Source organism: Psittacula echo (genome assembly GCF_963264785.1).
Source record: "Psittacula echo genome assembly, chromosome: 4".
In the NCBI taxonomy this organism is placed as follows: Eukaryota; Metazoa; Chordata; class Aves; order Psittaciformes; family Psittacidae; genus Psittacula; species Psittacula echo.
Genome location: NC_137738.1, coordinates 13,938,614 through 13,954,262, shown reverse-complemented (window position 1 = coordinate 13,954,262; position 15,649 = coordinate 13,938,614). Strand labels below are relative to the sequence as shown.

Below are 15,649 nucleotides of genomic sequence, written 5' to 3'. Positions count from 1 at the left end.
TTTCTCATTTCCGCAAATATTGGATTTTTTTTCCTTCTATTTACTTTTTGGTCCTGCTGCAAATGCTTGTAGATATATTAAAAAGACAGCTGACACACATTCTGAAGGGGCATTATAACATGCCATTTGTCAGTGCATGTTTAAGTGGGGCTCTAGGATTTCATGGCCTAAATACATAGGAAAATAGTAGTCAGGACGGTAACTTAAAAAGAAATATAAGCACAGCATGCTCTTCATATTACACACACTGATGTTTCATCTACTTAACCCAGAGGCCATTCCGACGGTAATAACATGCTACCTCAAGAGGCTAAGGTTTCATTACATGTTTAAGGACTAGCAGGTGTGCCCCTATGGCTTGCCAAAATCCTTCTTCATGATGAACTGCAAAACTAATCTGTAAACTTGCTGCTCACCCCCTGGGTCGCACTGCACCTGGCTAGTGAAACAGCAATAGCAGGGTTTATGCCTGGTCATCCTTATTCCACTGCCACAGACCTCAAAGCACCCAGGCAGGTGGTTAATCTACACATCACTAGGGAAAGAAGTAAGTCTTGTAACCTCAAGCATATATAGGTTACCGAAAAATGCAAAAGCTGCTACCCTTATGCCCCTACATCATACCAAGAGCATCACAGTTGTGCTCAGACATGGATTAATGTCAGACAAGCTTTCAAATATCTATTAGGCCTTTTTAATACCGGCCTTTGAAGGCTTTCTGCAGTGCCTCGGAGGAGCCATCAGAGCCCCCTGCCACCTGCTCCCCTCAGTTCTCTTGCCAACCCAGCCTTCACTCTTGAAAGCATGCACCTGGCGAGGCTGAGGCCTAATCACCTTTCCAAACGCATTCAACGTGAAAGGGGCAACCCCCATTTACTGTTTGATCACAGATTTGCCTGCTATATAGCATTTCTAAATACGTGCTCTGTACATAGCATCGCCTATAAACAGGCTTTGGTAAGGGAGAGCGGCGTTAAAAGTGAGAACTTTGATATTCTGGGATCGGATGCTCAGCCCCCTCTAAGAGACACAGACGGCTCCCAAGCCGCGCACTGATTCACCCGGTTGCGGAGCGCTGTGCGCCGGCGCGGTAAGCCACGCTACCGGAGGAGGAGGAGAGCACTCGGCATGGCGGCGCCCGCAGGGCTGCGAAGAAGCGTAGTGTCCCCCACGGGCAGGCACACCGCTTCCCTCATCTTCCTGCACGGCTCAGGTGGCTGCTTTGTACCCCTTGTCTTCCCTGAAACCCTGCGGCGGGTTTTGGGCGCGGGGCAGGGGGCTCGGCGGGCGCAGGGGGGCAGCTGCCGCCTCTTCCTGCGCGGTGCGGGGAGAGGGACAGGAGCAGGGTCGGTCCCTTCGGTCCGCGGTGGCCATGTGCTGCGTGCGGGGCAGCGGGACGGGTCGAGAAGCACTGTGAGGTGTCCTAGTCCCTGCGGGTCTCGGTTCCCTGGGGTCAGAGCGGCGCTGGCCGAGAAAGAGAAATGCGTTGTGGGCAAAGTAGTTTGTGTGTGCTCGGTCGGGTCTAGCGGCTGGGTCTCCCCGCCGTAAGCGGGGTCCTTGGGGTGTGTTTTAGGGATGGTGCTGTTACACACCGGCATGGTTTGCTTGACCGCGAGAGCACATGCTTTCCAGAAGATAGTTGCTTAATTGCTTCACTGTATGCGTAACCCCATGCAAAGGATGACTTTCATAATTAAGGTGAGTCTTCGTGGTTTTAGGATCAGATTGAGAGTACTGCCAGCTTTTAAAAGCCACTGTTTATAGACGTCTGTCTTTCAGAAGGGTCCTGGTTGTGTTTGAAGCGGGTTCATGGACACCGTCTGCAGACTGTAGTGTGTTTGTTTTGTTTCTTGTTTGTTTCTTAGACGTTTTCTAACCTGCTAAATCACAACAACAAAATCCATGACTTAAAATAACCAACCAACCCAAACAACAATCAAACAGTAATCACAGGCCTTTGTTAGATCAAGGCCTGAGGAATCACTTTTTTTGAGCTGGCCATGTGCTTATGGCAACATGTTCAACATTTTCAGTGGCTTTCTTTCGGTTTTGCTTTTGGCTGATGCTTCTTTTTAGTTGAACAAAGATGTACTGGCTTATTAAATTAGCATCATTTTTATAACCTAATAATTTCATTTTATAATTTTTAACTTTGCTTTTGTCAAATTCTGAGTTAGAGAACGAAAGTGGAAGAGAGGTGGCAAGATGCATTCAGCCCTCTTGTTAAGGCTAATGCTTTAATGCTTGAGGAAATAATTTCCCCTCGTGTTGGAGGAGTAAGGGAAGATTATGGTTAGAGGTTAATTCCACGCGGTTAAAGTACTCTACAATTTTTCATTTTTGATATGGTTTCCTTCATAATGTTTGCAGTAGGGAAGCATGAGGGTACTTTTATTTGATTTTGTTTAGCAGTCCAGCAGAAGAGAATCTTAAACAGAAGTAGCCACAGTGCCATTGCTGTGGGCTGGCCTGTAAACCTGAATTGTAAACCTTCTGTACAGTACTTGTGATCGAAAGTGGCAGTCGAATGGCATCAGTCCATTTTGTTCATAATGCATGCTCCAGACAAATTATAACAAGTGGAGAATGTAAATGCAAAATTATATAGAAAAACGTTAGGAGATTCCCAGTACTGCACATCAGATTTAGGTAGAAGATCCATTTGGTAGCTCAGCAGGGAAAGCAAGTTGACATAACAAAGATATAATAATTCTTTTAGACTTAGGTTTACAACTTTGCATGCTGTAACATGCATAGAATCATTCAGGTTGGGAAAGACCTTTAAGATCATAAAGTCCAGCTGTTAACCTAACACTGCCAAGTCCACCACTAAACCATGTCACTAAGCACCACATCTACATGTCTTTCAAATACCTCCGGAGTGGTAACAGCCACTTCCCTGGGCAGCCTATTTGGATGCTTGACAGCCCTTTCTGTGAGAAACCTCTTCCAGTCTACATGTTGCATGTTGTTAAATTTAAACTTCACACAGAAAGAAAATCGGAAATTCAAGGTGTATTTGAAAGGAAAATAATTTGTGTTTTATTTGGGAGGGAGAGAGAAGGATGATATTGCTGCCATAAGTTTATTTCAAGTTTGTGAACAGACTCAAGGCAGAATTCTCTGTGCATTGTTTTCTTCTTTTCAGTGTTCATAAGAACATATAATGCTAAAATCAAAGAATGGCCTGAAAGACATGTCTTTCCAAAGGTTGTTGGGGTTTGTTTGGTGTCAATTTCTTCTTTCTCCTTCCCCTCCAAATTCTATTCAGTACAAATCAAAATGCATTACCTCTGCAGGCAGGTGCTTGCAGCAGTTGCAGAGCATTTGAACCTTGCATAGGTCCAAATATAGGGACTCTTGGCAAAAGAGACAAGAGTCCCATATAGCATAGGGACTCTTGGCATAAGGTCATAGTTAAATTTTCTCTCAGTAAGTTTTCCATCAACTTTTCATGTACAGACTAGCTTCATTAACTGTAAGGGTTTCTCCTGATCTTGGCAAAGCTTAAGAAGTGTGAATGAATAGTAAAAGATGTGTCCTGCACCATTAGGGAGTTTGTAAAGGCCTAAGTAAGTCCCAATTCTGCAAGCATTCACATACTGCTTAAGCTGATGCCTACCTAAGAGTTGGTCCTGTGAAAGTATTTGCGAAGCCTAGACTTTTGCATTCTGACTGAAAAAAAGAGGAGTGTGTAAGGAAAACAATGTTTATTCAAGCCTCCTTAAGAGATGTTGTTCATAAATTAGGTGACAGCACCTGTGATGAAACCCTTGCATGTCAAGCATGTCTACTTGTAAGAGGTGTGTTTGGATTTCAGACCATACTACTCGTATAAGCGAAGTGCTGGTGGGAATGTGTTTTAAAGCATCCAGGTTAAAGATGAAGCTTTGATGTTCCTGTTTAAGGTGGCACAGAATAAGATTTGTGTCAGTAGTATGACCCTATTACTTGTTACTTGGAGTATCTTAAGTCAAGGAGGAAAGGGTCACACTGTTTGTGCTTAACAGTCAAAATGCTGGGTTTGAATCTTTCTTGCCTTCTTTTTTAATTCTGAAGATGCATTAATTGTATTTGTAAATAAAGATCACTGAATTTTGTTCGAGTGCTAAAGCAAAACAGGTCTTTTTCCATTGGGGAGTTATAATTGTTGTAACAGTAAACTGGTGTATTTGTGGGATATTGTTCAAATTATGCCATGTAACATGTCAGTAAGCCCGGCTCAGGGCAGTGATATTTTTTTCTTGTGGTTTGGCCATTTTAGAGAAAAGAGTAGGATGAGTTCTGAAGTCAAACTGATCATCTTGAGATGATAGAGAATATCATTAACTCAGATTAGCAGTTTGAGTTGATGAGAATGAGAGAGGCTTGGCTTCCAACAAGACTAAAGTCCTGTGGTGTTGTCTTATTGGAGACATGTGAGCATGCTGTTCAGAAGGGTGGCAGTGAAGTTATAGGTGAAGATAACACTGATGCAAAGGCAAGCTCTAGAAACTGTCTAGTGTATATGTGTATAGTTTTTTTTAAAGGAACATATACAGTCTGCAGAGTTTCGGCTGTAGGTGGAGTTGATAAGACTAGGTAAAAACAACACATTGAGAATCAAATATTGACTAGCGTTCAAACAGAGCCATGGGATTAAGGTTTTAAAGGAGCCTGCCAGATGTTTTAATGCGAACTCTTAAGCACTTCTGCAAAATGTTATGTTTGACTGACACTCGCCTTAAATTCTGTGTAATATTAGCATAATTAAAAGTGAAGATTCTTTTTATTGCTCTTGACTAGGTTTTGAAGTGGGTTAACATAAAATTCTGTAGTAAAAATAATTATTTCTAAGGAGAGCAGCAGGTTTCTTTTAAGATGTATATCAGTATTTCTTTATCACTGTTACCAAGGAAATAAAGTAAGTTGCAAGTAAGAGGGAAGGCCTTGTGCTTGATTAGGAGATACTTAAGTAAACTATTAAACTTATGCTGTGGGACCTCTTAAGTAGTCTATTTCTATGAAGTTTTGAGTTGATCTTCCCTGGAAAGGGGATTAAAGTATTTTACAATGTTCTTTTTTAGCATTTTGGAGGATTAACTTTGTGATTTAGAAATCGGGTAAATCTGGTCTAAATGTATTTGACGTTGTATAGCTTTCTTTCCAAATGCACAGAATAATGCTTGCACTCTTCTGTGTGATACAGGTCATACTGGCCAGGGAGCAAGAGGATGGATAAAACAAATTTTGAATCAAGACATGGCTTTCCAACATATAAAAGTAATTTACCCAACGGCTCCTGCCAGGTATTGTTTAATATACTTTAACTGTAGGGTTAAATTACTCCATTCCACTACTGTGAAATATGCTTGTGAATATTAGTGCGGACTGTCGTAACACTTCCTTCTTCTTTGTCATATATATGCACCTTTTGGCAAAACTGGAGCTCAGCAGTGTGTTGCTGCCCAGGGGCTGTGATTTTTTCCGCCCCCCCCCCAGTGTTAACACTCTACATGGTTAAGACTTCAAAGAAGTAACAGTCTGTAATTCAGATTCAGATATTACTCTCACAGTATCCTTCCATCTCCTTGCTATAAATAGAAGAAGGTACTCCAGTGTGTGTTATAATGGTATTATAGAGCCATGTTCTGGATCACAATCCTACCTATATTAACTCCCAGAAATTAACCACTAAAATATTCTGTTGTATTTGATGCCAGGTTTCTTGATAGGTTTCACGTCCTACTTGCCTACTTTTGGCCAGTAGGATGGGTGTCCTGGGTTCAGCAGCAGCAGTCAGTTTTTCTCCTTCTTAGTAGCTGGTGCAGCGCTGTGGTTTTGACTTTCGGCCTGGGAATAATACTGATAAAGCTGATGCTTTTGGTTGGTGGTCAGAATGTTTGCCCTGACCAAGGACTTTGTGAGTCTCATGCTCTGCCAGGGAGGAGGGGAAGCCGGGAGGAAGCAGGGACAGAACACCTGACCCAAACTAGCCAAAGAGGTATTCCATACCACAGCACGTCATGCCCAGGAGGTAGAACTGAGAGTCGCCTGGAAGGGCTGGAGCGCTGTGGGGTGGGGGCGAGGTACCGGTCGGTGAGCGGTTGTATTCTCTTCCCTTGTTATTTCCTTTATTATTAGTGGTAGCAGTAGTGATCTGTGTTATACGTTAGTTATTAAACTGTTCTTATCTCAACCTGTGGGAGTTGCATTCTTTTGATTCCCCTCCCCGTTCCTCCAGGAGCAGAGGGAAGAAAGGTGTTGGTGGGGGGGCAAGTAGACTGCGTGGTTCTGATTTACGGCCTGGGCTTAAACCACGACAATGGGAAAGATCTTCAGCTGCTGGAGAAAGGACTGGCAGTTTAAAATTACACATTTCTTCTAGTTTCAGTCCTGACCCAACTGTTTTGAAGAGAATTGAGTTCAACTTTGCTGTAGGCACAGATCTCACTGGCCTTGTGTGTTCAGTGGTAGACCAGAAATAAAAATACTGACTGTTGAGAATTTGAAAGTTAATGAGGTCAAACCTGAAGGCTAAAAGTTGGGCACCTACCTCTCTATTTAGCTACCTAAAGACATGGCCTTACATTTCAGTGATGTTTTGTGTTTCTTAATATAATCTTATTTTTAAGGTGTCTCTGGCTTTTAAGTTAGAAAAGTGTTTCCTTGAAATTTAATGGGGCTTAAGTTTCTTTCTGAATTTGGGCATAAGTGTGGATGAATGCTGAAAGCAAAAGGGAATTGTGACGTTCTGCGCAGACTTCTGAGGTACAGAGGTTTGAAAGTCAAAAAAAGCTTCTTGGAGGTTTATAAGCAAGTATAATAGCAGATTTTGTCCATGGGGAAAAAAATAATAATTTCCTTGACCATGGAAGTTTATGATCTATGTAGGCAGGGAAAGCAGTTGAGAGATTGCAGTGTGAATGTACTCACTGTGTTACAGAAAAATCAAGCCCAAGAGTGGAAGTCTTTGAAGCACTGTGTTTTGGGTTAGTAGGTAGTGAATATGATTTTTTGTAAATAATGTAAATAATCTTCATTGATGATAGACTGAAGTGATGCTAGAGTTATCAGTGGCACATCACCCATAATCACAGGTTCAATTTCGTCCCTATCAACACAGCAGGTAACTGAGAAGTGCAGGTTTTTTCTATGAAATGATCTTTCTTCATGTGTTACATGCAGTCAGAGCACCTCAGATCACATCTGTTTGATCAGTGCTTCACTTTGTCATCCCAGTGTACTTCTGGGATCCAGTCCTTTTCTCATGCATGTGTCTTTGGATACCTACAGATGTAAACTATGTATAAATGATTAACCAGTAAGATCTCCTGACTCCAATGAGTGGCATTTATGAGAAATTTCTTTTTTGTCTCAAGACTTTGGATCTCAGTACTTTAAGCAGTTGGGAAGAAAGATACTGTTGTGATTAAAAGATGTGATTAAGCAGTTAATCTCACCATCTTTTAAGTCAAGGCTACTCATGTTCTTCTGAGTTAATACAGAAATGGTTTTTAGCAAAACTGTGGTAACTTGTTTATTCAAAGAATGAACAAATACTCTCACTGTTTGTCTTTGACTTGCAATACGAAGTATGCTTGGGAATATTGGTGTGCAGCCCTCTGTCACTGATAAGCACCATTAACTGATATAGTGAAATAAAACAGATGCCCTTAAGTACCATGATATTTACCAGCATTTGCAGTAATGCTGAAGTGAAGTTTATGAAGATATGTTATTAGTCAAAACCAAATTGACAGGGGCTTTACAGACCGATTTCATGTTATTTTGATATTCAAGTCCAAAACACAGTATAAGCTTTGAAGCATTTGTAATGGTTACTCTCCTTTCTTCCACAGAAAGGAAAAACAAGGCTTAGAACATCCAAACTTGAATGGCAGACATTAAAATTTGCATTAGGAACTTGAGTATATGATCTTATCTTGGGTGTGTGCTTTGATAATTCCAAATGCTTCTGACACCAACAGGGGAATTTGGCATCCTTGATAATGAGAGCTATAGGTAGGTGGTTATGGGTGTGCAGATATGCTGAAGAAGATTCTGATCCAGTCATTGATCATATAGAGATGAAGTGACATGCAGGTGGCAGGCTATGCTGATGTGAAAGTCTCTGTGGGTGGCACAACCTGCAACTGCATACTCAGTTACAGGAGCAGAGTGCAAAGCTTGCCAGCAGATTTTTACACTGATGATTAAATCAAAAGCTTAAAGTTGGGCAAGACCATACTAGGATTGCTTGGCTAATGCGCTCTTCTGGCAAAATACTGTGAAAGTGGATGTAGTTCATACTCTATAAACTCCAGTCTTTCCAGCATAACTTACTACATACACATTGAACGCAGTCCGTCAAATTAGTTATGCCAGCAAAAGCAGGTTTGACTATATAACTGTAGTGCTAGACACTTTGGCAGGGTAAACTGCAGGTCAGGAATACCTTTTAAATGTTTTTGATGGATATAATTCTGCTGATAGATAGCTCTGTAGATTTGGTCTTACACATTCTTCATCTCTGTTAAATAGAGTTCTGAAAAGCAGTGGAATTCACATTTTTCAACAGACTATTGACTTTTTTTTTATTTTGTGGAGAATGGATGGAGTTTACATTTTGTTTCTATTTTATCCCAGGCATCAAAACGTATGTATCTTCAATTTACTCCAGCATCAGAGACTTAGACTTGTTATGTGTTTGAATTCAATAGTCAATATGTTTGAAACTTACCTTGGAAAATGAGCCCAATATATAATCTGGAATAAGTCTAAACCTCTTCTCTGGCTTGGTTTCAGCAGACACTAGAGAGGATACTTCCATTATACAGGTGAAAGCAGTTGAATATTACTGAACTACATTTTATAAAACTCTTTTTTTACTATCCTCTCTAGATCTTTGTAAAAGGTTACATTTTTAAGAAAACATTTACTGTTCTGTAATCATTCTTATAACGTGCAGGATGTGTGTAGAGAATCATCACCAGATGTCCTCTGGACAGGTAAAATGTTTGCAACATTTTGTCCAGTCATCCCTCACTGGTTTGGAAAGTCCTGCGAGTCTCATTTTTGTTTCCTGAGTAAAAACAAAAAGAATGTAAAATAATGCAATTTGCTATAAAAAAGAAGAAACTCTCAAAATTTCTAAATAAAATGATTATGGTAAAAGCCATGCTTAGATAAAAAAGGGGAAAATATGAGGATTTGAAGTCTCAGTGTAATGTAGTGAGAGGATTGGCATGTGAATTTGGAATAAATGCATGTAGCTGGGACATGTAAATTTTGCTTTATGAATGAAAACTTTTAGATATTGCTTAGAGAGGTTTTGTTTTTTCTCTGTAATGTAGGCAACTAGGATACTTAAAAATGAGTAGAGAACTTGTTTTAATAGGTTGTTTTTTTAGCTTTATCTAGCTTTATTTCAAGACCCTTGTTTCTGTACATAGATAAAACTTGTTAAGCCCAACAGAATTCTGTTTCTTCTCCCTTGTAATGCTAATATGTATCTTTAATTAAAAAAAACCCCTCAAATTGTAGCCCTAGCAGCTGATGCAATCCCTAGAGCCACGTCTACGGTAATAGTTTTAGAGAAAAGGGTTTCCTTTTTCCTTTTTTATTTGGGTCAGGATGGCTACAGCTTTAAATACTGTTTCAGCTGCTACAACTGTGACTTAAACATTAGGTTTCTATTGAGTTTCTAAATCAGAACTGAATACCACCCAATTTAACCTTTTTCTTTTTTTAATAGAAAATGGTAGTTTAAATTGGCACTGCAGGAGCTAATGTGGTAAAGGTAAAACCATTTACGCTCCACTTGTTTTAATAAGTATATCTTGCCTTCCATAATTCCCTTTCAAAATCTAGGTCAAAGATTCTTTGCATTGTCTAGCATTCCATTCTGACAGTCGTCCTCTTTTGCAAGTCAAAGTAAACTGTAAATACTTCTGGGTTGTTTTTTTGTTGTTTTTTTTTTTTTTTTGTGGATCTTTCGGTTATTCACTCAATATACCTTTCTGTGTCAAATAATCTATATACAGGGTTTGTTGTCAAGTTTTTGTTTTGTTTGTTGAGGTTTTCTGTAAGTATGTGGCTGGTAAGGGCAGCACGGTATGGCCTGGTATTCCATCCTTTCCCCTAAGTTCACATCTTTGCTCATATCATGGGTGGAAGTGAGTTTCATCTCATCGTAGTCTCCATTTGGCTATATCACAAAACCACCAGACAGTTTGGCACCACTCAGCTACATTGGCAGTCTTTACCTGTGAGAGGCCTAGGACTGGAAAAGCAGCAGGGGTACTGCAGGTCAGACCGGAGATGGATTGGCAGAGCTATGTAGGGGAGTGTGCATGGTGCCTGTCATACTATTTTTGGCTCAAGCAAATGTTATTAATCCTTTGCTTTTGTAAGCCCTAACCTCATTCATAAATTCAACACAAAGAAGCCTTTTTAGAGGTGGAAGCTTGAGGGACAGATGGAAAGGGTTTTGGTTGGTATCATGGGGTGGTTCTTTCATCTCCTTCTGTAAGTAGAAATTTAGCACGTTCTGCATTCCTCCTCTTGCATTAGGTGAGGCAAACATGGATATCCATACATGTAAGGCTTGCATCATATGCTAAATACCATGTGGAATTCAATAAACACTTGTCAGAGATTCTTTAGTCATGCTTGAGGAAAGCAAAGTAGAACATGATGGCAGTAAGCTTGATTTCTAATCACTTTAACTACGTTATGCTCTTAGACATTCTTCCTCTTGTTTTTGTTCTCTTGGCTGTTTTCAATACAGAAGAATTGGAGACAGTAGGTTTTATATGGCAATAATCCTTCCACTGCTTCCACAAGCAGTTTTGAGGTTCTAAGTTATGTGTCATTCTGGTTTTGTCTTTAGTCTTTTCAGGGGTTTCTGTGCTTAGTGGGTGTCATTCATCTATCCTCAATGTTGTCATCAGCTTGTGCAAGATACTACTTTGAATCCCAAAGTATCTTTCAAACCCCATAATGGAAGACTGATACAGATTGGACCATGGTTTGCTTCTTGCTCCTTTCTTTCAGTGAATTCATAAAGCAGCCACTATTAACTGGTTGCTGAGGAACTGGCTGCATGTAGGAAGGTCATTTATGGTCTTAACCATAAAGTTGTTGCCCTTGCTCTGATTAGTACAAATCCCCACCATTTACACAAATGCAAAACAAAAAAGAACAAACCCTAACCAATCCACCAAACCAACAGATTGGAACTAGATGATCTTAAGGTTCTTTCCAACCCTAACTATTCTATGATTCTATGAAATGGAAAGAAACTTGGAATTTGTCCTGATGAGTTTTTTCAGTTTGTATTGGGCTTCCTTTGTCTTCCATGAGTAGGATTTGTCCCAAGTAACAAAAGTTACATTAGTATTTCTCAGGTAACCATTCTGCACTGGCTCAGTTAGCTCTCATTTCAGGCAATATACATCCAGAACTATTAAAAGCATTTGTGTGTGGTTGAATGAACAGGCACAGCCTTTTCTGTGAAACTGCTGAAATTACTTGTTCTGGAGATGACTCTCGCCTTTCTAATTTTTGAAGTATACTTCCAAGTTTAAGCTGTTTGGATTTCTGATGCGTCTTATGCTCTGTTAAACTTAATTTTTAACGTAAGATATGCCTTGGACTGGAGCTTTGAATCATACTTCTGATTGAATAGGTGGATTCTCTGCCTGCCCCACCTTTTTCTTTTGAAATTCACTTTCAGCTTCAAGCAGATAGTGGGAATTAAAAGCAGATATATGAACTAGATTTTCTATTGTGGTGTACTAGTATCAGCAGTGAGGTTATGCTAAAAGAGAATTTGGGACTGGGGAATAACTTTGCTTTCATTGGAAAAACCTGCCACCAGCTTTGAGAGAGTAAGGACTTCTTTCTAGTGTTATACAATAGTTTGGGTTGGAAGGAATCTTTGAAGTTCATCTAATCCAACCCACCTGCGATGAGCAGGGACACCTTCAACTAGATCAGTTTGCTCAGAGCCCTGTCCAACTTGACCTTCAATGTTTCCAGGCATAGGGCATCTATTATCTCTCTGGGCAACCTGTTCTGGTGCTTCACCACCCTCATTATAAAACACATCATTGCTATATCTAATCTAATTGTTATATCTAATCTAATCTACCCTCTTTTAGTTTAAAACCATTACCTCCTATCACTACATGCCCTTGTAAAAAGTTTGATCCCATCTCTCATGTAGGCCCCCTTTAAGTACTGAAAGGCTGCATTCAGTTCTCCCCTGAGACCTCCTCAGGCTGAACAAGCCATACTCTCAGCCTGTCTTCACAGGAGAGGTGCTCCAGCCCTCTGATAATTTTTTTTTTGTCCTCTGGACCCACTGTAACAGGTCTATGTCTTTACTATGCTGAGGGCTCCAGAACTGGATGCAGTACTACAGTGGGGTCTCATCAGAGCGGAGTAAAACAGAAATTAAGCAGTTTGGCAGTGTGATCTGTAGACTTTTTTTCAAAGGGATGCATAGTCTTCCAGAAGAAGACGTTACGATGTCTCATGTCACTCTGCCTCATGACTGAGAGAAGATGGCTTTGGGAAGGAAGCAGAAGTGAGGATTTAAAAAATGTTGATCTTTCTATCTTTGAATCTTGAAGCCTAGCTTCACTGTGAATCCCAGTTCTGTCTGACATCTCAGGAAGTTGTCTGGAACTTCCAGAAAGCTGTAAGCCAGCACCAGTGGTCTGTGTTTTATGTGACTGCATTAGCTGGTGATCATAGTGCTGAGTGTGAAGAAAGTGATACAGTCGTGCATCAGGAGAAGGAGTTGGGGGAACAATATGGTATTTATCAAGGTGCTGTCTGCTACTCTTGCATTTTTTACGTAAAGCAACTAGCTTGTTGTTTAAGCTGGACAGACACTGATTTATTGGCTAATGAACAAAACCACTTGTAGTTTTATGTGAATCGCTATGGTAGTTAGCATGATTTTGGAGATAGAATTTGACATGGTTTTAGATCTGAGTGTAAACATTTGTGTAGCATCGTTCAGTTGCTTTCCATTTCTATTAAATTCAGGTAATCTCAAACTATTTAGCACAATTCTAGATGTGATTAAGAAGGTCCAGAATATATAATCTGTACTCCAGGAAAGTGGAGAATGATGGTGTTATTGCTTCCTGCTTTTCATTGTATTTTCATCGATAGGTTTGTTTCTGCTAATGCAAGTTATGTACTATCCTGAGTTTATTAAAACTTCAATGATCTGTATTACTTTGAAACTTTGCAGGGAAATCAACAGTGAAAACTACTTCTATTTAAATATGTTTAAAAGATTGAAAGGATGATAAATTCTTAGAGATATTACAGGTTATATTTTCCATTTAAGACATTCAAATATTAGGTGAGTATGATCTTGAAACTTCAATCTTGTGCAAGAAGGGTATGTGTGAGAAAACTGCTATAGATCAATGCAAAGCCTTAAAATAATCAGAAAACAGGGTTTAGAGTGATTTCAGGATGTTGGGAAGCATTTTAAAGATTCTTTTCCTCAGGGTGCCTACATTTTTTTTAGATGCCATTTGATATTAGCCATGTTTCCTTTACATCTTCCTTTCTCTTTATTTTTCTATGTTAAAGAGTTAGTTGAATTTGTAGAAAATTGTGTTTCAAATGTCTCTTAAAAATGGATTCAAGTTTGGAAGTTGAATATATCCAGATAAAGGAGTTTTAAGTCTTGGTTTTGTTTATATGGATTTGAGTCTTCTGTGTGCTTCAGAGCAAGCAAAACAAAACAGCATTCACCCTTTAAAACTAACCAAACAACAACTAAAAAAGCACCTACAAAACTTGAGGGGCTATATATTTTCATTCCAAGTTTTGAGAGCATATGTTGTAGAGATGTGGAGCTTTATTTTTAGTATCATTTAACAAAGGGAATAAAGACAGTGAAGTACAAAGGAAAAGAATCATTGGGACTAATGTTATGAGTTTAATCAAACCTTAAAAAGGCAAAAAAACCCCTAAACTTAAAGCTGACCATTTGGTCTGACGCTGCCCTTAGCTGACCATGCTGATCTTACCTGATGGAGTTTGCACTCTATTTCTTTCATGTATTTCAGCCCAGCCTCCTGTGTCACTGTAACATAGGGTTTGTTTGTGGTTTTGTCTTTTGTGGTTTAATTGTATGAAAAACTTTTGTGCTGTATTCTTGGAGCTGTACAGATGGTTCCATGCCAAACATATTTGTTTACCATGGTAATGTCTGAGTTGTAGTGTGCCAGCTAATAAAGGGATTTATTTAAGGAACAAGGTGAATGACTAAAACAGATGTGCCAGTTGGGTGAACCATTAAAAGAATCTCACTTTTCAGCTTTATGTAAAGGTTATTTTTAATGCATTTGTGAGAAATCAAGAGTGGCTGCAAGGATGGTTTAGATACTGCTGAAAGTGTCTTGTCCATTTGCTTGGGGGTCTTTTCCTTTGGGCTTAAGACATACTAGTCTTTCATCTATCTTACTGGAGGATTTGCTAAGACAGCAGGTAAAAGACCTCAGTTTTCATGCGTGATCAAGTATTACAATATCATTGATTTTTGTCTTGTTTATAAACTATATGAATCTTTCAGTTGTGGAGAAAACTGTTTGAGTATTTCTGTAGTGTGAGTTTCTGTAACACTTCATTCTGTGGAAAGCCTGGGTCAGCCTGCTATAATAATACTACAACCTTACACATCTTTTCTCACACAAATACCAGGTACTCTAGATTTACTGGAAAATGAAGCACTCTGGCTGCTAACCAGGATTGATATCAAAGTGTTTGAGAAAGAAGCTAAAACCGTGAGTTCAGTGCTGTTTGCCCAAGTGCTTAGTCTAATGTACATCACATTATCCAAGTGACTTCCAGAAACTCCATTGATTCCACTGTTACTGATATAATTTACTGGAATATCTGCTGTTAGAAGTTGACCTTTGTGAGTTAGAGATTTGTAATCTCGGGGTTTAGGTGTTGATCAATTCATTTGAGAAGAATCCTGGAGACAGTGGTAATACTAAAAAGAAGCTAAGAAAATCAAACCAAAAAAATCACAAACACACCAAAAAACCCCAATCAAACAAAATGACGGAGGAAAAAAAAAACCAAAAAGCAAAAGCATTTTTAATAACTTTTTTTAAACTGAGCTTTGGCTTATTGGATGTATGAAGTATTTCCACTGAATTTCCTTTAATTTAGCATTCACCTTTTTTTTTTTTTTTTTTTTTTTATTAGATAAGTAAGGGCTAACTTAAAATAATTGTTAATTCTGGTGCTTAAGTATATGGTTTGGTTTGGACTAAGCAAATGAGGACCTACTTAAGGCACACGCTGTACTGAACTTGACCACATGTTTGTATGCCATTCTAAACTTCAACATGGGAAGTTCAGGTTAGATATAGGGAAGAAGCTGTTTACTGTGATGGTGGTGAGGTGCTGGGACAGGGTGCCCAAAGAAGTGGTAAATGCTCTGTCCCTGCCAGTGTTCAAGGCCAGGTTGGACAGAGCCTTAGGTGACGCAATCTAGTATAAGGTTTCCCTGCCCATGGGAGGGGTTTGGAACAGTATGATCTTAAGGTCCTTTGCAACCCATTCTATGGTTAGGTACTCATTACTGAAGCTATGCTCAAAAATATAAAACAGTCTAGTCTAT

General features: G+C 39.5%; 1 protein-coding gene across 1 annotated transcript in view; it reads left to right on the top strand.

Moving 5' to 3' along the window:
* The first annotated feature begins 1,117 nt into the window (after positions 1–1,117).
* LYPLAL1 (lysophospholipase like 1) overlaps positions 1,118–15,649 on the top strand; it is a 29,585-nt gene continuing 15,053 nt past the window's right edge. The window contains exons 1-2 of the mRNA XM_080616524.1: positions 1,118–1,213; positions 5,189–5,288. Coding sequence (XP_080472650.1) covers positions 1,129–1,213; positions 5,189–5,288 — 185 coding nt within the window. The 5' untranslated portion in view covers positions 1,118–1,128. The remainder of the gene's footprint in view (positions 1,214–5,188; positions 5,289–15,649) is intronic.